Source organism: Prunus mume, linkage group LG7 (assembly GCF_029339155.1).
Source record: "Prunus mume cultivar Tortuosa linkage group LG7, ASM2933915v1, whole genome shotgun sequence".
Taxonomy (NCBI): Eukaryota; Viridiplantae; Streptophyta; class Magnoliopsida; order Rosales; family Rosaceae; genus Prunus; species Prunus mume.
Window position 1 is genome coordinate 8,662,986 of NC_142704.1, and position 26,293 is coordinate 8,689,278.

The window sequence follows — 26,293 nt, forward strand, 5'->3', positions numbered from 1 at the left end:
TACGCAAGAACGAAATTTTCCTGCATCAACCATGGCTGCATATATGAAGTATTTCTTGATTCTATGAGCTGGGGTTTACAAATAACCATGTACTTATTATGCTGCCATCCTTTTTTGCTACTTTATTTGTTTACTCATATTTTGGATATCTAAAATTAGTCGTTTTCCTATTTATTTATTTCTTGTTGTGTGTGGGGGCGATAACTCATAAGTAGAGATATTGGTATATGAAGTTGGGGCTGGGGATGTGGGAGATCATGATGGCGAATGTCAAAAGTTCGCTTTTACATACGGATGATCTTTGTCTCAATTTGGCTCGTCGTGCCTTAGCATGGAGCTAATCTGAATTACATTACACATGTGCTTCAGAGAAAACTGATCTAACACGAGAAGAGGGAAACAAAATGGTTGTATCTTTCATGGGGAAACGACTTGATATATTACATCACTGTCTTCCTTCAACTATAACTGAATTAGATCATGCTCTAAGTGATGGCGTAAGTAGGGGTGGAAAACAAGCATTGGAGTGGAGAGCGTCAATTGCTAAACATTTCATTGAAGAGTGGGAATGGCAGTTGTCAATTTTGCAGCGTCTTCTTTCGTTATCTGAATGCCAGTGGCAGTGGAAGGAGTCATTAACTGTATTACGTCCCGCACCATCTAAGCTACTTAACCTGTGAGTTACAAGCCTTTTCTTCTTTGGGAATTTATATGATGATCAATTGGTTCTTGTGCATGAATTGCTTTTTGGATATTGGTTATAGATCACTGGTTTGCAAATGGTAGTTTATCCTGTAAGAAAATGGTAGTTTATAACGATTATAAACTATAATGATCACCCAGGCCAAACAAAATGTGACCTCATTATTCCAAATGATAGAAATAGATGCTGATATTTGAAGATAATAGTACATAATCAGTTAATATGAAATTGCTGACATCTTACTTTCTGAAGGTAAATATTATAATTGTTCTTATATGTCTCAGTTGCATGCAAAGAGCAAAGTATGACATTGGGGAAGGAGTGCATCGATTTTCGTTGTCTGCAGAAGATAAAGCTGAGGCCCAGCCAAAAGGAAGATCTGGAATTACCATTATTTGACTTGGCCGCTGTTGTTTGTTCAAACAAGAATAAACTTGGAGAAAGGGTGATTTCGGATCAGCCTTTTAAGGTAAAATCAAATATAGTCCTCCCTACAGTTAGCTTGACAGTTTCCACATGTCATTTGGGTCAGGACTATGGATACAAGTCGTATATTGTACGTTCGCAAACTACAGAGTATGGATTTTGGTCATCATATGTGGCTAATGGATTTCAGGGTACACTGAAAGATGGACAAGACATGGCTGTGAAAAGGCTCTCAAAACATCCTAGACAAGGACTCAATGAGTTGAAGAATGAGGTTACACATATTGTCAAACTTCAGCACAGGAATATAGTGAAGCTTCTGGGATGCTGCAATCAAGAAGATGAAATGAGCTGATCTACGAGTTCATGCCTAACAAAAGCTTAGACTTCTTTATTTATTGTTTGACCACTCAAAAACCTTCTTCATTAGTTCACTTCTTTTTTTATCACTTATGGTACTTTTGTAGTAGTTTATTATTCATCTACTAGTCAGTCCTTAGTTAATCTCACTAATAGCCGATGGCATGGTAATGGATACAAACTGGTCGTGTTACCTTATCAAGCTCAATATTGATTTATTGTAATTTTTAGATTCCCAAAATACCCCTATATATTTGAAATTGTTGTTTTCTCCATTGATTATACTGAATATACTTTGAACATATTTGCTGCAATTCAATGTCATTAATATTCAAATGTTGATCTACGAGTTCATGCCTAACAGAAGCTTATACTTCTTTATTTTTGGTTTGACCACTCAAAAACCAAAACCTAAGAATGAGAGAATGAGAGGAGAGATGTGGTGGAGGTGGTGGGTGGTACCTAGAGGTGTCAAACGGGTTGTGTTGGGCCGGTCTATTTATTGTCAGCCCATTTAATAAACGGGTCGTGTTGGGCCCGCCCATTTAGGAAAATCATCAATCCCGGCCCGAGTCTATATGGGCTCAAGCTGTGATCGTGTCGGGCCACTAAACGGGCCGATATGGGTCCACGCCAAATTTGACTTATGTATTGCTTTTTTTGTTGCAATTTTTTTACAACTTTATTTAAATCTTTTTTGCAATTATGTATATACTAATAAGATTTATTATTTGTTAAAAAAAGAGGACAATAACTTAATTTAAAGTACATTTAAATAGAAAATGGCTAGATTATTGTGTGGGTTTTAAAAATTGAAACTTGAAAAACAAAATCATTATTTTATATATAAAGAAAATATTAATTTTAATATATATATATATATATATTATTAGAGAAAAGAAATAGACTTGAATTTAAGATATAAATGTAGTAATATTATGTTTTATTTTTTCCTAAAACAAGTATAATTTAATATATGGGCTTTAAACGGGCCGGCCTGTTGAATTTCGGGTCGACTTAGACCACGACGGGCCACAAGCTGGCTCGGCCCATGATGGGCCAAAGGTAGTCTCGGTCCATGACGGGCTATGGGCCAGCTCAATCCATTGGACTTAATTACCTCGTCCCGACACGACCCAAAAATACGGGCCATGCCGTGCCTTACTTAAGCGGGCCATGTTGGGGCGACCCGGTGTGTTTGACAGCTCTAGTGGTAAGGTGCAAGTGATAGATTTTCGGAGGAGTGAAGAATAGAAAACTTTTCAAAATATGGAGGTTTAGGTTTAGGTGGGGGTCGTGGACGCGGCAGCGTCGAACTAAGAGAAAGAATTAGAGGGAGAGAGAGCTTCAAGCGAATGGGAGGGGGAGAGAGAGAGAGAGAGAGGTTTTCAAGTGGGAAAGACTTCAAAAAAGGAGAAGGGTGGGCTACTGAGAAGATTTCAGATGATAAGGTGAGATATTTTTTTAGAGTTGGAAAGATGAGGTATCGTGGTTTTTTGGTTAAAGGGCGTGGGGTTTTTAAGTGAATAAAAATAAATTGTTTTAATACAAATTTATAAATAAACCCAATCCTAGACATGTATTTATAAAAAAACCCAAGCACTATTTAAACATAGAAACACACCCAAAATCAACCCCAAAGTCAACTTTTTGGGTGTGTTTATAAATGGGTTTTGAGTGTGTGTAATGATGGGTTTTGGGTGTGTTTATATGTTTAAATAGTGCTTGGGTTTTTTTATAATTTCAACCCCCATTTTGGGTGTTTTAGTGAAACTCCCTTGTTTTAATTGGTATAAATTATTGGGCATGATTTAAGTAACGAAAATATATATACCGCCATGTATGTCAAAAACATATATATTAGGCACAAATATTGGTTTTGGGAATCATGTTGTCACATCTGTCAAATTAAGACACAATTGTTTGTGTCTATGAAAGTAAAATCATTCACTTTTTTAAAAAACTTGTTAGATAGCACACAAATCAATTTACACAACAGATTGAGCACGATTAACTGTGTTCAATACAAAATTGTATTTATATCAACATATTTGACATAATTATTTGTGTTTTATATGAAAAGAACATAAATATAACTTATTTGTGCTTAATGTTAGAAAAGACAACACAATTTTGTATTTATTCTCTTATGATCATGCCGTTTCATCAGTTTTGTAGTAGTGAATAAAAGGGTGGGGAGGATTAGAAAGTGGCATAACCCAAATTGACCCGATTTCCTCTCGTTTCAGTCGCTTCACGGCTCACAATTGAGTCTGGAAATTTAGTGGGTCGTGTAGAGGAGGTGGAGAGGAGCGTTTTACAAGTTACAGCCTCGAGTTTGGTGGCCGGACGGGGCCGGAATCGCATTCGAGCAGCAGTGTCGTCGCCGAGAGAGAGAGAGAGAGAGAGAGAGAGAGAGAGAGAGAGAGAGAGAGAGAGAGAGATAGAGATTTCAACAAATTTACGGTTGTGCCACTGCACTTCTGTTGATCATAACTTCTTCGTTAAAACTCCGATGTGAGCCCACTACATGTCTATGAACTCGTTTCGACGCGCTCTATACAACAGTGCTACTCAAATCCACAAAATACACACAAATTGACAAATGACTACTGTGACCTTACCCGAGGGCAAAATTGTAACTTCTCAAATAAATAAATTAAATTAATTGTTAAAATTGGGTCTGGGTGTCACATACTGCCAGACGTAGTTTATGTTTTTTTTAATAGAAGAAAAAATTATATGTTTTATGATACATTATATTTTTATTTGAGGAGGATTATGAATCATATTATAAACGTATGGTTTGAAATTTTCTCCAATTCTCCGTATTGTCTCGACATCTTGTTCTATTAATACTTTAAACCTAAACACAAATTGAAATTTATACAATCTCCTGGCATGTTCCTTATGCCAGACTCATTGTGATAAATATTTCTCTGAATTTTTTTATTAAAACAAAATGTGAACAGTTGAAACTCTAAAGAAATTATCATGCACTCATACTTCGGAGACATTCCGCCTAAGGCTCAAGCCCAGCTTGTCCATTGATATCACCATCCTCACCTAGAAGTTTTATAAATTCAACCTAAGAATTTGATACTAAGTGAAACTCAGATTATAACCCAACTACTTCAAACAAGATGATTTGATACGTTTGTACATTAGACATTTATGAAACCAAGACATGATAAATTGTTTGGGAATGCCCTATCGCATTCTTGTCACCAGGACTAAACATTGTCAGTAGATTTTCCAGCTACATGAGGACACACCAAATTTTACAACAATGGGAGGGAAAAGGACACTTAATATTAGAAGGGAGATTGGACTTACTGAAGCTTCAATGAAGTTTTAGTTAGTTTTACCTTTTTTGTGTACATATCTACTAATGAAGGGAGATCAGATTTAGGTTTCCATCCTCCAAATAGAGATCCCTTCAATGTTCTTCCAGTAAGAAATACTCCATATTGAGCTGTTACCTCCGGCTTCACTTTTGGCACACCAAGTGTAACTGTCAACCCCCATCCCTTCAAAGAAACGCCAGATACAAATTAGTGTGAACACCAATTATTTGAGATGCTCCCCTAAGCTTAGCACCCTGTGCAACCTATCATACAAGAAATCATTACTGTTTAAGTCATGCCGCTGTCATATTTGAAAAGTGAAAACTGTTAACAAGTCTCTGCACTTACAGAAGCCTAAAAATATGTCAACATATGTCAGCAACGTTTTTCCTTGATCAAGAATTGCAATTACATATGTATGTGACTACGTGCAGGGGCATGTGAGGGCTATCAGATTCCTTTTCTTCTGCTCCTCCCTATCCCCCATCACCTCCAAAACAAAGGAAGCCTTTATATATTATTCTTTGCATTTTAATTGTGAAGAAACTTATCATGAATGGAAAATTCATTCCTCTATTACAACACGAACACAGACAAACACCGACATGCATACGCGAACCAAATTATTCTCCTGCTTCATGTGATGATGCGAGGGAGAAGGTAGAAGATGCTCTTTAAGGAGAATCCATGTTCAGTAACCATCAAGGGGTATCCATAAATAATCATATTTTTGGTATCAACATACATAGACAACTTTTTTCAGTTAGATGAATAGTCAGTTGATACTTAGCTCCTGATAGGTCTGAATTTCGAAAAATTTAAACAGGATATTAATTCATGGATAAGTTCATTACTTTAAACCAAGGTTTACTTCTTCTCAGTTACTTTAATGACTAATCTTGAACAATTGTTTTGCAAGAAAATTAATCCATCCGGAAAGAAGAAAGCATATCTGGCAGTGGCACAAACAAAGTTTTAATTTTTCTTGGTCAGACAGAAACCATACGTAATAGTTAAACGTATTTTCCTAGCCAGATAATGATTATTTTCCTAGATGTTCAGTAAGTAGGAAACAAGAAAAAAAGAATTGAAGGAAAAGTAATATTGTTTTATCTCTATTTGTGTTGAAAAGAAGAAGAAAAGAAAGGGAGAAAAGAGGAGGACAAAATAAGAAGACGAGAGTACCTGAGACTCCCAGGCAGTGATGTCACTGCGACAGAGAGAGGTGCAGGCGACTTTGATCCTTATATCCATTGCCTGAGGCGGATTCACATTCACTTCCTCTATCACCAAAGGCTTTCCAGCTCCCCATGCCACCGCAGCTTTTACAATTTAAAAAAACAAAACAAAATAATACTTGATTAATAACTATAATTAATCAAGCACCGAATTAAATAAAGGTTGCTGGGTTTTCGTCACTAAAATTAACTGAATAAATAAGAGAAATAAAATAAAAAAGAAGGTGGGGGGATTCTAGAGAGATAGAGAGAGAGAGAGAGAAAGGAAGAGCCCAAAAATCAGGTATTTAAAGGGGTGCAGAAGGGCACTTGCTGTATCTCTGCAATGATGATCTACTCACCACCTAAATGAGAAAAGGAGACGAACGAACAAGCGCACACCCTTAAAACGCCTCTCTCTCTCTCTCTCTCTCCAAGATGGTCACAGGAACCATATTCCTTTGAATTCTGCTAACCAAGTGGAGCCTTTGGTTCTGACGAAGACATAAGAGCAACCAATTGCACTACTAAGAGTATATCAAAATGCAAAAACTTTCACTATCTAGCATGTACTCAATCATCCATATATACAAGGGGAGAATGGAGATGATGTGGCTCATAGAATCAAAGCACGATAGGTTAAACGGAGGGTTTTGTTAAGCATATATTTAGTGTGATCATCATATTTTGCTAGAATTGAAAGCTAAGTTTATAGAACATCTGTTAGACCAGCCATGCTATATGGGACTGAATGCTGGACGGTTAGAAAACAGACATATTCATTGTTCCAGTAGGTACATATTAGCCAACTGTTACAACCAGCACAGTGATATGCACACCTCTATCTCTGTTTCTCTAACGGCATAGTAGCCATTATGATCAAGTGTAACAGAAATACAATATCCAAACAATGAAAAGCAGTCCAACCAAGAAGAACCATCAATGGATGAATATTGAATGCATAAAGATTTATCAAGTTTCAAGCAAGAAGAACCAAAGCAATCAATCTATTGCTTGACCAAAACAGAAATAAATAGTCAGAATTTGAGACCGAACCTTGTTATTGGCAAGACCATAGAAACTCCATGGTAGGATAGATTCATCATTTCCTACCACTGAAGACAGACACCAAGTCAGCAAATTTTGGATTTTTTTCTTCCGCGTCATGCCGTCAATGCGAAGAGAGAAGATAATAAGGTGGAGTTGGCAAAGGGAGGAATTGTCGTCGTTGTCGTTGGTGTGGTGAGGTGAGCATGTCGTTTGGGAGGAGAGAAGAGAATAAGGCGGGAAACAGGGAGAGGAATGGAATTAGATGAATTAAGAGTCTCATGATCTCTTCTTCTATGGACCTGAATTGTGCTTGCTTCGGCTTCCCAATCTCAATCTCAAGCTCAAATTGGCAGCTAAACTTCTTCAATTCGGGTTTCAGACTTTCACCAATCGCAGTGTTCGGAAAATCGGCCTAGGCGGGCGGCTAAGCGGCTAGGCTTAGGCGGCGCTAGGCGGCTGGACAGCCTCCTAGCGGGTTGGGTCTTTTTCGTGTTGAACCCGAGGACGGCAATGAAATTGAAAATCAAGCCCGAGTTGATAGAGAAGTGAAATGGTCTGATCGCTCTGCAACCTCCGTCCTCCGCGAGTGCAAGCTTCGTGTTCGTTTGGATTATATTTAAAGCGTATAGCCGATCGGCTATACTCTTAAAATATTCGAATATATTAATATTTAAAGCGTATAGCCGGACGGCTATGCTTTTAAAATATCCGAACGTATTAATATTTTAAAATATCCGAATGTATTTAGAAAGTACAGCCCTGTGGCTATAATCTTTTAAATATACAATTTTGTCATATCATTTTAGGGTTTAGGGTGGGCTAGGGTTATTTCTTCAATTATTTTATTTATACAAGCAATATTGGGGAATGAGAATTTAAATTCTTTCTGATACCTCCCATTTTAATGATTTTCAGCTATTAGCCCATTGGGCAAGAATAAAAAATGAATTTTATTTATAACAAATAATACAGGTTAAACTAGGGGTGGGCACGGTATGGTATGGTACGGTATTGAGCCGGTACCACTATCGATACCGGAAATTTAAATCGGTATGGTACAGTATGGGATTATAGTTTGCCAAAATTGGTAATGGACTGCACTGTACAAATCGTATCAAGATTTAGATTCTTCGGTACCAAAATGACACAACTAAAAAATAAACCAATTCAATATTCAACATATTCATTCACCAAAATAATTGATGCCTAAGTTACAAATTCAAAGATTGAACATATTCAATATCCGAATCCTAATCAACATATTCAATATCCAAATCAACCAAATCAATATTTATCCATCAACATATTCATCAAATCCAAATGGTTAAAACTCATGCCTTATGGCTTACAAACCAAAATAGTTAAAATCCAAATGGTGAAGGAGAATTTTTGAGTCCTATGCAGCTCCATACCCAATAACAAAGCTCAGTCAATTTTATGATGCATACATGGAAATTTCTGGTAATACAGTCAATGAAAGAAACCATATACATGAAATAGCTTTTAATTATAAAATGAATCAAAAATTATATTTTAGTACTATTCGGTATGGTACGGTATTAACCGGTACCAAAATCTTGATACCGCTACCATACCATACTCTATTGGTACGGTACGGTACGGTACCGAATATCTCCCCATACCAAATGAAACGGTATGAAATCGGTATGATACGGTACAGTTAGGGTACGATTTCTGTATTTCGGTTTAAGATGCCCACTCCTAGGTTAAACCCATAAATACCAAAAAAAATAATAATAATAAACGGTATCCGCCAACATTTTGTGGATCAAAGGAATTTCATAGTATAAAATTGCTTGTATAGCAATTTATTTTCTAAAATGTATCCGTTGTAATTTTGAACTAAACCAAATTACAGCCTTTTTTCTCATTGCACTTGATGACCCTGCTCTTCTACTATGAGATATATCACTTCGCACTGTATTCTATGTAGATGAAAAATTGGATATAAAACAATCTAAAGAGGCAACGAACGGAAGTTTGCAGTTCTATTTTGAAATTAATTGAAGGTATCAGAGGTCATATGACATTGATATATGAACTATTCTAAATGAGAATTCAAACAACATGTGTTAGATGAGAAGTATCATCTCATTCTTAAATATAACATATTATTTCATTTGTAATCTGGTTGAGCCTGTTGTTAAGTTGGTGCAACCAACATTTTTTCACCAAGAAATTTTTCCTGAACCTCAAAGAAATTTAGCTAGGAAAAATTTTGGTGGGAAGGGAAAGTTAAGATGAGATATCACTTAGTACGATCCAATAGTTCTTCATTCCTCGTCGCCCAAGTCATTGAACGCATCGCTCAAATAATTGAGCATTTCATCCCATGTCTCCTCCACATGCAGACGAAATGAGTATCCATCAAGAGGAAGAACAAAATTGTCCATACCACAAAGAAATTCAGGAAATTCAGAACCTTCGCACATAAATTTACTAATATGAGATGCAAGCTTTGATATTTCATCGTCGTTCTCATTGAAACCATAACAATCTCTGGCGTCCAACATCACGAGATCTTTGCATCCGTGCAACAAAGTGACAAGACCATCCCGATTGACTTTTGCACCCTTCAAATTTAAGTACTTGATATTAGGCATCTCATTCTTACATATGAGATATATATTAGTCCGCTTGTATTCACGCATAAATATAAAGTTACCATGTCAAGCCGCGAGATATTGTCGTGAAGGCATCATCGCTTCCACACCGAGAAGTCCCTCAAGTCGTCTTCGATCTGTAAAGAGATTCTATCATACATCAAAAGCTCAGCCCGGCCATTTGTACTTTAGCCCAGCTCGACCAAGAGGTAAAGTCCCCATACGAGAGTTTTGTGTGGGGGGTTGCATCTTTTGGACAACTCCTTCTTGGGACCTTGGTTCCCTTTATCCCCATTTACATTTTGTGAATTTGGTATGCTGGCTTATATGTTGCTTGTGTTTGTTATACCAAATACCAATTGGATCATGTTTGTGAAAAAAATGGGCACATCAATGTGCACCTAAACTGAGGCAAAAATCCAATATAATCGTATGCAATTCCATGCGCTTGCCAATCTGAAACTTGACCCATGCATATGCAATGTCTTTGGGTTTCAAAAATAGAAATCCATGAGATTCTGAAGGTGAATATGAATCTACCAATACTTCATCAACCAACTCCACACCCCTCCATTCCATGGGTGCCATGCCTAACAAAATTTCATGTATGTTGGCCAGAATTGTTAAATTCTGTTGCATTTAGCTTCATATAGGTTGCTTGGTCGTATGAAAGATACGATTTTGCATTAAGATTTAGAGTTTGAGCTTACATAAGCTAGGAAGCCTATATGTTGGTCATTGGAATAGAAGCTGGTATTCTTTTTGCCACTAATAATCTCCAATTGCAAGAACCCGAAGCTGTAGCCATCAGATTTTTCAGAAAACATCCCGCCCATGGCATACTCCGGAGACATATAGCCACATCACAATCAATCGAGAACTGACGAAACTGCTTCTTTGTTTATAGTCTTGAGAAAAATTATACCATAAAAGTTAAATCTAAACGCCATGCAATGCAACTAATTTTTAGATTATGAACACAAACAAAAGGGAATTGGAGTCGGTCAGGGTTTTAAATTGAAGTGCTGGTACACCTCGATTTACCAACATGTTAATCCCAATGTTCGAAAAATCACTATACAGTAAGGGGGCGGCAGGCAAGGGCCTAGCGCCTAGAGGAGTAATATGCGAGTGCCTGTGCTTTTTTTAAATAAATTATCAAGTATTATAAATTATAAATTTATACCAAAATCATGAAAAATAAAGGGAAATGACCCTCACTACCACCCCTTTGTTAATATTAACTAAAAATACCACCCATTCCCAATTTTTGTAAAACTACAACCTATAAATATAACATTATTGCCCACTTATTGCTCTCCTAACACTTTTTCAGAAATTTACCTCCCGCCAATCAACCCTTCGCCTCCACGTCACCTGCACTGGTCACTCGCTTCTCTCACTCTCTCGTCTCACTCTAATCTCTCATCTCTCGTCTCAACTCTCTCTTTCTTCCTCTCCCAACAAATCTGTTCATCGAAGAGCAACGCCATCGCTCACCGCAAAGCAGTCTTGCTCATCGACATTCTTTTACGGCTTAGGGTTTATGGGTTTGTATGAAATTGGTTGTCAGGGTTGTTTGAAATTGGTTTAGGGTTTGGGGGTGTCTATGAAATTGGTTTAGTGGGTTTTCTGAAATGGGTATAGGGTTTAGGGGTTTCACTAAATTGGTTTTGCTTTAACTCTATTTGCTAACTTAAGGGCTTGCATATTGGATATGGATAAGTTCTCTTCGTTTTTCATATTCTCTTGTGATTATTTGGAATTTCAGTTTGGGGATGAATATTCAATGTCTAAACAAAGGGCAAAGAACCATATGTGGTGTAATATGAGTTCTTTAAAAGTTTGTTGTTTTGTGCTTGATCATTGTATGCTTAAAACAAAGCTGGAAATGAGTGAAGATGGGAACATGCCACCAAAAGGTGTGGTTTAGAGAAATAGGGCCATGGATTTTGCTATAAGCTAACTCTTTAAGCTTTTACTTGTCTTTTTTGTCTATGGATACTTAGAGAACTCTGTTTATGAGGTGAACTTTTAATGTTTTAATTGTACATGTGTAAGAAATATTTTTTACAGTTTTGATGGTTTATTTATTCATTTATCTTTGATATTGATAACGCATACAATACATACAAACCTCTGATTTTGTTAAGAAAAAAACTGAAGGGATGGTGCCAATTTCATTAATTTCCTAACATTTGAAAGGAGGGCATATTGGAGTCATGATTGTGGTTGCCACTAATTGATAGGATGTTCCATTACATTATACGTTGAAGTCAATAAATTGTTTCTTGATGTCTTGTTGTTAAATTGTTCTGAATTAGGCTTCTGCTACCGCACATTCCTATTGTAGCTTAAGCTGTCATGATTATCTAGTGTCTGGAGATGTGTCTGTAGATATTTAGTTAATTGTCAATGATCATGTAAGGTAAACACTTAAATCCTTGTGAGACAGAAATTGGAGTGAGAGACAAGTAATTTGAAGGACACATGAAAAACTGAGTGAGAGACAAGTAGTTTAATGGCATTTTTTAGGAAGCCTTGTGAAGAGAAACAATATAAGAGAAGGAAGTGAAAATATAAGAGCATGGTTTGTGGACAGATCCCAAACTGTGACAAGCATGGGTGTTTTGAGGATTGCGGTGCATTTTGAAGTCCATTGGCCGGCTAATAGGGCTAGGAGGTTATGCATATATGATGTATAAAATTTAGTTCATGATTTGGTGGTCTAACAACTACATCTTTGTGCTGAAAGCCTTTATTCACCACCCAGTCATTCAATTATTTTCTTTATTATATTTCATTTGTGTAAATAGTTAAGCCACATATCCACTACGAAAGGTTTCTTATCTTTCTTTTTTGGGAAATAGCCTTCTATGCCACCCTTTTGCTAATTTGAACTAATGTGCATATAATTAATGTGCCTTCTATCCACTAGAAGCTATAATTAATGTGCATATAACTCTGTTGTTTCACCACTATGTAACACTTTTGTGTGTAAGATATGTGTTTGCTTTGGAGTACTTGCAGTGGCTGTTGCATTTATTTCGATACACACATCATTTTATTTATCCACTTAAGGTTGTACTGATGGAAATGCCTCGTGCAGGAATTAGTAGCTGGGGTTTGAGTCATTGAATTAATAGTTCAGTTGTAAATAGTTGGGGTTTTGTTTATGTGCTGTCATTTGTGTTTATTTTTCACTTCATATCCTATAATAGGCCGTTGAATTGTGTATTGGTTGTTATTGTCCAGATTGCAATGGACTGAATTTTTTTTTAATAATAATGACGTGCAGGGGAAGATGGTTTCTCGAATGAAGTTGATGATTGGAGAGGAACATAAGTTCCAAGGAAAAGCATTGGCCCTTTCGCATACAAAGAGTGCAATTAGGACGATAAAGGAGAAATTCAATGAGCAACAGCTACAAACCTTCGAAGACAGTTGTTTTGGTCACTTCCTATAAATTGAGGACTTGAAGTGGACGTCGCCAATTGTACACGGATTGTTGCTGAGAAAGGCTGATCCAAAGACGGTTTCCCAAGTGAACGGGATCAAATTCATCGTTGGCAACAAGGTGATCCAATTCACACCGCAGCAATTTTGCCTCGTCACAGGGCTAAGGTTTGGAAACCTTCCCTTTATTCCCATTCCCAGTAATGACAACTGCTCATTGAAAAGGAACTACTTTGGCAACAATAAAACAGTCAGCCTTTTGGAATTAGAAAGCCTTCCGCGACAATACGATGAGGATGTATTGAAGCTCGATTTGTATACTTCACGTGTTTGTGTCGGTAGTGAAAAACATGTCCACATTGACATGCGATATTTGAAGTTGGTGGAAGACCTTGAAGAGTTTGGGAAATATCCATGGGGTGTCAGGTGTTATGCGAAGACAAATATTACTCCGAGGGCACTTTGTGCAGATTACAATGAGTGAAAGTGCCTAAAAAAGCTGCGAAACCAAAAAAATCTGAAAAGAAAGTAAAGACAATGGCAACTGGTAGACCAAGAGAGTACCACCTCAAGGGTTTTGCCTTTGCACTTCAGGTGAGCAATTTTCCAGGGTTTAGTTAAAGTTCATTTGTTTACAGTAATGGGTTCTAAAACAATAATGGGGGAGAGAGAGAGAGAGAGAGAGAGAGAGAGAGAGAGAGAGAGAAATTGAGAGAAATTGAGAGCTGGAAAGAGGAGCGAAAAGAGTAATGAGTTCATGTTTATTTTCTGTAATTATTACTTTTTGGGGGGATTGATTGGTTTAGCTGTTGAAGGATGAAGACAAAGAAAAGGAACTCTGTCCACTGTTATTATTTTTTGACAGATTCTGTTGACTAATGATATTGTGTTTGTGTGTGTGTGTTGGTAGATTTTTTTGTGAGAGAGAGAGAGAGAGAGAGAGAGAGAGAGAGAGCAAATTGGGTGGCTGTTCTAGCCGGCTGTGGTATTTAAAAAAAGAAATCTAAACAGAAATAAAATAATTGCTTAGTTAACAAATTGATGGGAAAAGGGAGAAAATGATGGGACGGGGTCAGGGGTAGAGGGGAATTTAACAATAGAAAATGAACAGAAGGTTTTATGTTGTTTAATTACTAATATTATTATTTTGTGGCTGAATATGATATCATTAATATTCATGATTAGCCCCGTGTATTTGTATCAACAACCCTAAGTTAACACTAATTACCTCATTATAGAAATACATTTTCACCCCTTTATGTAAGGGGGGGATATTGGATATTAGGAAATCAATTTTTTCCTGATTTGTGTTTAATGCTCTTAGACTAATGACTAATGTGGCCCGAACCACTTTTAGTCTCTATGCATCTCTAGATGCCTATATTTCTTTGAACTTTTGTCAATCATAGGGCAAGGTTTAGACTGCAATTAAAACATGCTAATTATTTCTCTTTATTGTATGCTTGGCTTTTCATGCCCTATTTAAGCTTATAGCATGTGATCTCTAAGGCTTTTCTTCCTCAAACCAGATTTGGGCTTATGAGGTATTTCCAGCGTTGGCTGCACTACATTTGGTGGTGCACGAACATAATGCCTACATCCCTCGTATACTACATTGGAGGAGCAACACTTTGCCGCGTTTTTATGAGCTAATGAGCCAAGTATTCGAGAACCGTGAGGTTAGTTCAGTTTGTAATGATAATCTTAGGCATATGAAAATCTAATATAATCAGTTTACTGATATGTCTATTGTCTGCGTAAATTGCAGGTTGATGTGCAACTTATTCGCCATCAGATTGAGAAGCAAGAGCCGATTGACTTGGGTGACACAGTGTTGACAACATCAAGAACTTGTTCACTTGTTTGATGATGACGTCAACACAAAACCAGCACGTCTGCCTCAGTAGAAGAAAAAGATGAGGACATTGAAGAAACTGCAAGCCTTCCGTTGTCTTCTAAGGCAAGCATTACCTATTTTCCAATATATATGTCATAATACAATAGGAAATTAACTGCTATTTTGTTCGGATATATTTTATTGCAATATTGTAACACTTGCATTCCAACTGAATGCAGGGTCAAATGGCGTCCACTGAGTTACACACTTTGAAGCGTGACTTTCAAAGGATGAAGGATTTCGCCAAAGTTGCGCTCAAATCGAGCCTCTTCTAAATGAGTGGATGAGTTGGAAGAAACGGTACGGAAGGAGTCATCCAAAGTTGAAAGAAATAAAAAGTGTGTCGAGGATTTCCGCAACACACTCGCTTCAATGGAGCATTATTTTAAGGTGGAGATAGAGCAGCTGCGAAAACAAGATGGTGGGGTGAAAGAAGCTTGGGAAGGACGTGAGGACCTCGGTACTCCTCGTATGAATGAAGGAGGCGACAATGACTTGTCGCCATTACATGACAATGTCAATCCGCCTACAAAACCGGCAGCAATGGAAACACAAGTCCCGAGTGATGGAGCCGAACCTTCCGCAGCCATGGTCACTCTAGTTCCTGACTTACAAGTGCACAGCAGCTGCGCATGCACAACCAAGCGCCACCCGGAAGATGTAATGGTGACGAAATCTGCCAAAGACTTATGTTTTGTTAGAAGATTAGAAAATAGCCGACAAAGCAGCATCGGCATCCGATGAATCCTCCAATTATACCTACAATTAGTATGGCTGCTGATGAAGAAGGTAGTTTAAGTGTTGAAAAAAAAGAAGTGGAAGGTAAAGGGTGTAGATAGAAGCGCCCGGCCCAGACATTGTTAAGTTCATTTATCGATCCTTTGAGGAAGAAGAGGACAATGATCAGGTCGATGCGCGCCGCAACCCCGCCATCTTTTGATCCGCCAAACCACGCCCATTGAAGATGTGAAGGCAAAGAATAGATTTTTGCACTGCGTGGAAAATGATATCGTGTTCGGATTCTTGACCTTCAAATCCAATCGGCCGTATTAATATGCATCCAATATTTGTCATTACCAAAGTCCGAATTATGAGATCACCCAACGTAATCAAGTTGCAAGTTTGCCTTTGTAGTGTGCAGGTGCAGCTTGAAGCATTTTCCGTGGGCGCTGATTTTTTCTATAAACTCATCGATGAAACGGCATGGATTAGCTCAAGGGTAAGAATACACAAATCTCTACTTTTTTATGATAATTCAATTGTTTTCTCTCCTTTTTTAAGTGTACAATTGTCTGAAAATGTGCTCATATTATATGTCAACTTTCAGCACCTGGAAATGGCAACCTTTCTTATCCGCAAACGGCAACTCTCTCATCCGTTGCTATTTGGAGCCGACTGGACAACGGCAGATTATGCCTTGCAGGTACACTTTTTACCATGTTACATTCACTGCTTCATTTGCTTTTGGTTGTCATTGTGTAATATGGTTTCATTTCAACGTCTGCAGCAATTTCTAGAGCCGTTAAAAGCGACTGGCAAGACACGTGGATCGAAGAAGGCAGCTGCGTCCAACACCAGTGACCTTCCAGCCAACAAGCTGAAGAATGTACATCACTTTGTGAATGGTACGTGGCAACACGGGTATGCCCAATCTTGGAAAAAAGTCCGCAAAGTCTATTTTCCATATAATCTTCGAGAGTCCCATTGGGTTGCAATCGAAATTGATTTCGTCCGACATACTGCAACTGTGTATGACTCCTATGTTGAATATACCAAACCTTCGAAGCTGGTTACACTTCTGCAACCTGTTAGCGATACGCTTGCACGCGTGCTGTACAATATGAAGTTTTATGAAGAATCTAAGGTTGAAGAGGTGAAGCAAAAGGGGCTGCTGATGTCGAGCTTTACGCCATTCTCAGTTTGCATCATTGGAGGTGTGCCACAACAACGAGATGGGTAAGAATTGTGAATTTAGTTAATTTTTTCAAATTTTTATATAAATGCAGTTGTCATTTTCCAACTTATTGGCCTCACAGTACGTCTTGCGGAATCATGACCGCTCAATTCATCGAGCATCTCGCTGGGCTTTCGTGCATAAATTGACCCGTCAAGATCAAATATTATCGACTGAAGCTTGCAATAGAGGGTTTAAGGGGGGAGGCATATTTATGAGGTAAATGTCTTAATCTTTGTGAATTGACCTCAGTGACGACTTATGACTGGGGAATTCACTTTGCTCATTATTTATGTTAGGAACTCCTTTGTATGAAGATGTAGACGTGGAAGCTTTGCTGGCCCTACTTTCGCCGTAATCGTACCTTTTTGCCAGAGCTAGTTGGTTTTGTTAGTATTGCGAGGTGTAATATTGTACAATCTAGAAGCAGTGGCTAATTGCCTTACATGGCACACACACTGTTTCGATTTTGAAGGTTAACTATTTTGGACACCTCCATGTAAATATAGTTGCTGCTTATGGATGCTTTTGTAGTTGCTCTTTATGGATGCTGTTATAGTTGCTGTTAATGGATGCTTTTATAGTTGCTGGTTTTGGATGCTTTTTATAGTTCCTGTGTATGGATGCTTAAGAATGGTTCATTCTCTGACTTGATCGTAATACTTCAGGTACAGTTTTCTTACTTTTTACTCATGCGTTGCTAGTGGAACTCGCAAAACATTTGTATTTTGTGTTATTTGTGTATGCGTTTTAAATTTTTGTTATGCATTTCGTCAACTAGGGTTTTTATGAGTTAGTTTATTTATTTAGGAGCTTGTGTCTTGTTGCTGAAAAAATTGATGGATTTGTGTTTATTCCTGTTTTGCTTGCTCATTCATTATGAGCTACAGAACCAACCTGTATTCAGCTTGCATTGGCATAAGAAAACATGAGGGGTATTTGCTTTGAAGTCTGTGATGTGGTTCTTCATGCTGCTGCCATCCACAGAGGAGGTGGTGAGGTCATTCCCACTGCTAGGACACTCATCTATGCTTCCCAGCTCACTGCCAAGCCAAGGCTCCTTGAACCTGTCTATCTTGTTGAAATCCAAGCCCAGAGCGCACTCTTAGTGGTATCTACTGTTTTTAATCGTAAACGTGGCCTGTGTTTCAGAAATGCAGAGGCCTGTACCCCACTCTACAATATGAAGGCACTCCCGTCATTGAATGTTTTGGGTTGTCTGTCAATGAGGGCCGACTTGTAAGCCTTCCCACAATGTGTTTGTGATCATTGGGAGATGATGATGTCTCGATCCATTGGAAGCCGGATCTCAGCTTTTACCTTGTGATGATATCCGTAAGAGGAAGGGTTTGAAGGAGCAAATGACCGCACTATCCGAGCCTATTGCGAGAAACGGTGAGTAATTTGTTTGATTATATCCAACAATTGGAGGACGGAGTTAGTTTGAGACAGTAGTTCCATTGCACTGCCTATTAGGGTTTTCAGCTTTTTGTTTTCGCTTAAGGTTTGCACCAACCTCGTTGTTGTAGTCACCATCCTGTGGCAGAGTAACGCTTTTGTGCGTGCTCAGAAGATTTAAATCACACCGTTTATTATTATTATTATTATTAATATTTTGTTTTTTATTTTATTTGTTTCCTCCTCGGAGAAGAAGCAAAGTGGTTACAAATATGAATGACGTGGGAATCAGTTTTCTTCTGTCAAATTCCGCATGGAGCTAGAGTTCTACGCTACCATCCGATGAGACTTGACAAACAATTTGTTTTTATCTTCTTACATTTGTCATAGATGAGATTAAATGTAACCACTAATGACTGATCCCTTTATTTGTTATATTTTATTTATTCCAATTGCCTGTGCATCACATGGAAATCTTAGGATTTCTTTACATCAAACTGCCTCTTAAGAGTCATGAGAAGTAGAAGAGGAAGAAGAGAAAACAGAAGGACCTAGCTGGAGCTTACAAGTAATTACACTAAAGTTCATTCATTTAAAGTCGGGGCAAGAAAACATGTTTATGGCACCATTCCAAATTGACTGCCCCCTCGAATTGCACAATGGCAATTTGGTCTCCTCCGACGACCCTAAAGCAGGCAAAACACTGGTGTTGGAAGGACATGTAAAAGGGTTATTGTGCATTCCATTGGCCAAGGTTGAATGGATTTTCTTTTCTATTGTATTTGAAAGAAGTGGAGACTGTTATTAGACCAATTGCCATTGACATACGATGTAATAGCAATATGAGGCCAATATACTTCTGTAGAGGCAATATTAGAGCAATATAAGTACAATACCATAGTCATATGATCACAATATACTTCATATAGGATGGCAATAAACATACACTATGTATACAATACAAAGGCAATATGAAGCAATATACATGCAATATAACAACAATATTAAGTGAATCTACATACAATACACACACATCCATTACAGACTACATTTTACACATGCAAACCAAATCGCCTCCGAACCTTAACAATCCTATTTCGCGAAGAAAATGAAGGCACCAAAAGATCCTGTACTCAGTTGACATGAACTACAGCAGCACTCACCCTTACTACAGGTCCATGAAAAGATCCATGTCTTTGTGCTTTCTCCTCGCTGCATGCACGAGGCTATGATGAGCCATTCCCTCACCACCCACATTCAGCACCTGCCACACACCAGCTACATCAATTTCACTCCAATTGTAGTCTGGTGAGATGACCGAAGCATAATCTCGGAACATTTCGAAGCCGTTGTTGAAACATTCAACCATTTCATGGTTATATTCTGTAGATTTTGTGAATTGTTCGACGGCATTTTTCTTTCTCTGTTCCAATTGCAACTTCAACGACTCTAACTCTTTGCTCCAACTGTTTGCTTTTAGAGTTTGCTTCACTTCTCCAGCATATGCTTTGTTCAACTTGTTGGCCAAGTTGCCCATAACTTGGCCATGAATATCACATTTAGTCTCCCACCAATCTGTTGCCTTAGACAAATATTGGAGGTCGTGCTTGACGGCAGAGATTTTGTCAAGTGGATCATTGCTCTCAGCCTCACTTCCAGATGAAGTGGGATCATGATTGGGAGTCGGAGGTGGAGATGGGAATGGCACATGCCATGGGGTCCCCCGAAACTGCCATGCTCGTTTGGAGGGCGTACATCCGACATCTTGAACTATTGATGGGAACAATTCACAACTGCAGACTGAAAGTTTGCATTTGAGTACGACTCATTACCTCTCTGAGGTTGAAGAAGTTGCCTAAGTTGCAATTATTTATAGGAAGGTTGAGTTATATGGAGGAATTGATGTGAAGTATATGGGGTATTTATGTGGTGCAATGAATTGATGGGATTGCAAACTAGACCATTAACTCGGTGGCTGTAATTTACAGCAGTAGAGCATTACATTAACAACAATAAAATGGGCTGACAAACGGATAAAAGCAAACTGAATAGGAAATTGGAAATTGTGGATTTGAACCCAATGTAACTAAGCATTTATTGCGAATTTCAGAAAAGAAAATTGGAACATAGCAAAATAGCAAATTAGCAAAAGTGGAAACTTGGAAAATGGGACATAAGGAAACTTGGAAAATTGGAAAAGTGGAAATAGGAAAAAAGGAAAATTGGAAACAGGAAACTAGGAAATAGGATAAAAGGACACTTGGAAATTTGGAAAAAGCCAAAAACGACACTTCGAAAATTGGGTAATTGGAAAATAAAGACCGTTGGAAAATTGGAAAATTGGAAATTGAAGGAAAGGAAACTTGGAACATAGGAAAAAGGAAAAAAAGGAAAGGAGGAAAACATGAAAATTGGAAAAAAGGAAAATTCGAAAATTTGAAATAGGAATTAGGAAAAAAAGGAAAATTCGAAAATTTGAAATAGGAATTAGGAAAAAAGAACACTTGGAAAATAGGCAAATTGGAAACGAATTGAAATTGTGGAAATGGGAAATAAAACAATTACCATATTGGACAATTTTAATTACTTTCTGAATTAGGCAAAGTATGCAACTTTTTTGAATTACATAATGGGAAAATAGGAACATTGAAAAATTGGAAAACTGGAAATAGTATAAAAGGAAACTTGGGAAATTGCAAAATACTAAAATAGGAAATAGGAAAAATAGGCAAAAATATTAAAAATTTGGATGACACATGGAAAATAGGAAAATATGAAAAATGGAAAAATGGAAACGAAATGAGAAATAAGACAATAACCATATTGGTCAATTTGAATGAGTTGGTCAATTAGGCAAATAGGCAAATCCCTGATTTGAATTACATAATGGGAAAATTACCAAGTTCGGAACATCCAAAATAGAAATATATTACAAAAAGGCATATAGTGAACTGGGTAATAACTCCCGCCCAATACTATCCCGCCTAAGACTCCCGCCAATCCCTCCCGCCAATTACTCCCCCTCATCTCTCCCGCCAATAACTCTCTCAGTTACTCCAGGTCATTAAAGCCTGCCTATATTAATCAACCCAGCTGTTTGCAATTAAAACTTCCATCACATTAACTGCAGCCATTACCTTCCCCACTGATTTCACTCCCAGATGAAGTAGACGCCTTTATTTCCAATTAAGTCATCCACCAGCCTACAATAAATATCGAAGACCATGGACCATAACCTCACACCAAACCCAACGCTTTCAATTACTGAAGGAGGGAAGACTGAAATGATAACAGTCACCCAATTCACTCACTGCAGACTTGGTCCATGGAATGCAGCAATGTCGAGGCATGTTTTGGAAAAATCTCCATGCAGACATAGTTTCAAAAATTGTGGAGGGCCAAGCTAGATGGGGTGTCATAAAAAACCGCACAATTCGCTCTCGTTATCATGCCCGCATGCATCTCCTACATATAAAGGCAATGAAAGGAAAAATTGAAATTGCCCCTGCCACTGCAATTATGGTATTCAAGGAATCAGAAGAAATGGCCAAGTTGAAGCAAGAAGAAGTGGAAAGAGGATTCGAACTATTTCGTAAGTTTGCAAAAATAGTGGATCCAGCAGGAAACTGGGCCAACATCACTGTGACCGGGGTCATGAATTTCATGGGTCGTGGTCGCCGCACTTGAAGAGTATGCAACTTTGAATTTGTCAATAGCAGGGAAATGGAACTATGACGTCGCCTCTTTTTGTAATATGTAACGATGGGGTGGCCTGTTGTTGTATTATGTAAGTGTGGAAATAGGAATTTATGGAATGATGATGCCTCTTTGTGTATTTATGCGTATACAATTTATCGGTGTCCAGTTGAGTGGCGATATAGCAGCAATAACTATACAATAAACATGCATATAATGGCAATATTATGTCAATAAGTGTGCAATAGAGTAGTGATAGAGTTACAATATGATCATATTACAAAGTACGTACTGCATCAGTAATGTTTTTAAAAGTATTTGGTCCAAAAATAAAAAATACAAACAAAAATTAATTACAACTGGAAAAAGGATGAATTATACATCCCTTAAAAGACATATGGCGTACATTATGACCTTCAAAATGAACTCTATATATATAATGCATGCCTTGTAGCACCATCACATCCCCCCCTAAATTACAGAAACATGGCACCCCAAAACCTTATGCTCCTTCCTCTTTCAACCCCTAAATTATCCATTGGATGCCCAATACTAGATGACTGCTTGGGGGGTGGGATACCCTGCAACTCCAGAGCAGAATTGGTAAGGGAGAGTGGTTCCCGAAAGACGCAGCTTTGTCTCCAACTTACGCTACGAGGTCAGCTCCCACCCTTACATGGCGGACTAGGGGGTTCCTCCGTCTACATATTCACAGAATTTAGCTTCTAATTTCGTCGATTGCAACAACTAGGAAACCTTTATCATGCATCGTACCCCAACATAATAAGGTTGGAGCCATTGGAGGACATATATGTTTGTGGTGTTCATGATGCTCAACAACTCATCCATGTCCTTGGAGACCTAGAAGTATTTATTGGCATTGATCACACTTGCGTACCAGTGAAACTCATTGTCATTGACTCCATTGCTGCATTGTTCCGATCACAGTATCAGACAACCCCGGCAGATTTCAAACGACAGCTGAAATGTTCTTCAACATATCTGGGACATTGAAGGTTTAGCAAATAAGTTTGGGTTGGCGGTGGTTGTCACCAACCAAATGGTGGATTTTATTGGGCCACGTGATGGAGTGAATGGGGTGAGGTTGGGAAACTTGGAGTCCCTGGACACATCAGGTAGACGGGTGAATCTAGCTTTGGGACTGGCTTGGGCACATTGCATAAATTCAAGAGTGTTGTTGGCAAGACATGAGCAATGTATTGGGGTTAACATTCGTAATGCTCCTTTAACAACGATATGTAGTCAAACACATAGGACATTTCACCTTGTATTTGCCCCACATCTGGCGTATGCATCGGCCGAATTTGTAATCACAAAAGAAGGTATAGTCGGAGTATCACGGTAACTGTGTAATACAGGAATTCTAAGAACTTTAATGTTTTGGATCCATTTGGAATTACATTCCAGGCCCTTTAATTTCGCACTCAAATTATAATAGCAATCTGGAAGCAATACCAGATAATAAAAGTACAATATAATGGCAATCTGACGTTAATACAAAGATGTCAGAGTAATGCAACCCAAATTATGCAAATGGAAAAGAATTCCCATTCAACATAACCCGAAACCACCACAAATAAAAGTAAAGTTTACAGGACCTACCAAAGCAAGAGAAATCATATTGTCTAAGATACATTGCGCAATGGAATAGTGTTTTTACAGGTGCTTTTATTGTGGCCTGCGGAACCACACCTTGAGCACTTTCTTCTAATGGTGCCCTCTCCTTGCGAGGGAATTCTTAACTTCTTTCGTCTGCCTGGCATGACCCTTGCAATGGGAGGCAGCACAACTCGACTTCGAACATCTTCAGGAATATCCCACATTCCGTGAGGCTGTATCGGGTAGATGCTATCCGAATAAGCATCCATCCAGGTTTTTGAGTGTAATACCGCGAAGCCTTTGAGTATACATTTACTTTCAAGAAGCGGCAAACTGCAACTACATGCTTGCAAGGTAGCTGCTCAAGCTGAAACTTTCTACAACTGCAAGTGTTGTTCGTCAAATCTACGAGGCCATCCATATCACCGTCCACAACATTAAACTGTGCATTATTTACTTTAACCACATTCATCCTTGCAGCATCCTCCAACCTGTTCCTCAATTTCTTCTCTCCAAAATTGGGGCATAATGTTGTTGTACACTTCAAAGCCAAGTCACAACGTTCGGTGAACCATTTGACAAGGAGATTCATAATTTCCCCTATCAAATGAACCACTGGCAGTGTCCTTGCAAACCTAAGGACTGAGTTGATTGACTCCGCTATATTTGTTGTCATTACATTGTAGCGGCATCCATCCATGTGAGCTCTAGACCACTTATGTAACCCTGCCTCTTCAAGATATTTAGCAACATGTTCCTTTCGCTTGATCTTGCGAAAATGACAATGAAATTCAGCAATGGAATAAGATTTCGCAGCCTGCTCAAAGTGCATAAGTATTGGATCACGCTTTTTCAACTTGCAAGTGCGTTTCATGTTCCCCTTCATATGATAAAAGCATATGCCATGTTGCGCAGATGGAAAAACTTTGTTCCACACATTCTGTATGCTAACATTTCGATCAGAAATAATAACAAGATTGGGACACTCACCAATGGCTTCATGAAGTTTAGTGAAAAACCAATGCCATGATGCATCCGTCTCCAAATCCCCGATCCCAAAAGCAAGAGGATATATATTTCGATTACCATCGAATGCATTTGCTACAAACATAACACCCTTGTACTTGGATTTTAAATGAGTGGCATCCACAGCTATCATTGGGCGCATGGAAGAACAAAACCCTCTAATACATGCGCCAAATGACATAAATAAATACACAAAGTGATTATTCTCATCAGTTTGGATGTGTGTTTTTGTGCCGGGATTCATACGCTCCAATTCATAGCAATAAGCTGGAAGAATATAATATGCCTCCTCCGCTGATCCTCTAATGGACAATAGAGCTAACTCCCTTGCTTTCCAAGCTTTCGAATAATGGATTCTTAAACCAAAGTTGTGTTTCACATCTCTCATAATATCACTTGGTGTGTATATTGTCCGAGAATCCTTCAACTTCCTTTTACATGAAGTGGCTACAAGTGCTGAGGTTGCTTGACGATGGTTGTCACTTATGAACCTCAAATCGAATTCATGGACAGTTGTACACCTCACAATCATGAAGCTGTATTCTCCAAATCTCGATGCTCGGACCCGCCATGGGCATGGACGTTGACAACAAACCACAAGCAACCTCTTTCTGCAGGAGATTTGCACCTTAAATTCAAAGTGGCCTCTTATTGTCGTCAACTGTAACTCCGTCAACAATGCTTTCTTACTTTCGAAAATTTGCCCAACTGTAATTTTCGAATTCCAATCACTTCGCGAACACCCGCTATCCAAATATGCTTCTCCATCATTTACACCAGCTTCATTGTACCAGTTCTGTTCATCTATTTGATTCCAATAATGTTCACGAATGGGTTCAGATTCTCCTAAATAACGCATTATTGGCAGTTGGGCAGATGTGTTCAAGCAGCCCAAAATAGGAGGCAGAGTACACCGACACTTCATTTCTTTCAGTACCATTATCACCACCATGCATGTCCTCCACCTCGCTAAAATCAATCATATCCATAACATCCGTCCCTACTTCACCTCCCACATCGTGCTATTTGTATTATTCCAACTTACTTCATTGCTTTCAACAATGGCAACTGAAGAACGACCCATCTGACTACTATTTGTCGTGATATGCATACTATCAACTACATCATTTGTAAGCCCTTTATCTTCTATACTCACGAGTAAGGGAGCTAGTTTTGAAGGTGTTACCTCAGAATTGTACTTCATAAAAAAATTGACATCATCATCATCCTCAATCTTTATGTGCTTCCACTCATTCGAGGCCACCAAAACTGAGAATTTTAAGCAAACCTTGTCTTCCTCTGCTGTTTGTATTACCAATCTGATGCACACGGTCCAACAGTTCAGCAAATTTGATGGTTCGTGGAACTATTATGCCTTTTGAGTCACCCCCTTCGTATTTGCACATCTTCTTCGAGGTAACCCATTTTTCCATTGTAGCACACGAGAATAACAATTGTCTCCATTTCTGACCATGACAAAACAACAGTTCATTAACACAATATAACCACAATAACCATG

The 26,293-nt window shown here is 38.3% G+C and overlaps 1 protein-coding gene, 1 long non-coding RNA gene and 5 pseudogenes across 2 annotated transcripts; 5 read left to right on the forward strand and 2 right to left on the reverse strand.

Annotated features, from left to right (window-relative positions):
* Window positions 1–274: 274 nt before the first annotated feature.
* On the forward strand, window positions 275–1,730 carry LOC148915399 (uncharacterized). Its single transcript, XR_016122154.1, has 3 exons — window positions 275–676; window positions 988–1,172; window positions 1,320–1,730. It is a non-coding gene; the product is annotated as an uncharacterized LOC148915399 (long non-coding RNA).
* Window positions 1,731–13,031: 11,301 nt separating this feature from the next.
* Window positions 13,032–13,667, forward strand: LOC148915400 (uncharacterized; annotated as a pseudogene).
* Window positions 13,668–16,134: 2,467 nt separating this feature from the next.
* Window positions 16,135–17,124, forward strand: LOC148915401 (uncharacterized). Its single transcript, XM_089041904.1, has 4 exons — window positions 16,135–16,299; window positions 16,408–16,503; window positions 16,588–16,721; window positions 16,893–17,124. Exons 1-4 carry the CDS (start codon window positions 16,135–16,137, stop codon window positions 17,038–17,040), a joined length of 543 nt encoding a protein of 180 aa, XP_088898030.1. The 3' UTR covers window positions 17,041–17,124.
* Window positions 17,081–18,437, forward strand: LOC148915402 (elongation factor 2-like; annotated as a pseudogene).
* A 1,163-nt stretch (window positions 18,438–19,600) lies between these two features.
* On the reverse strand, window positions 19,601–20,196 carry LOC148915403 (uncharacterized; annotated as a pseudogene).
* A 2,418-nt stretch (window positions 20,197–22,614) lies between these two features.
* LOC148915404 (DNA repair protein XRCC3 homolog pseudogene) lies at window positions 22,615–23,494 on the forward strand (annotated as a pseudogene).
* Window positions 23,495–23,774: 280 nt separating this feature from the next.
* On the reverse strand, window positions 23,775–26,238 carry LOC148915405 (uncharacterized; annotated as a pseudogene).
* Window positions 26,239–26,293: the final 55 nt, after the last annotated feature.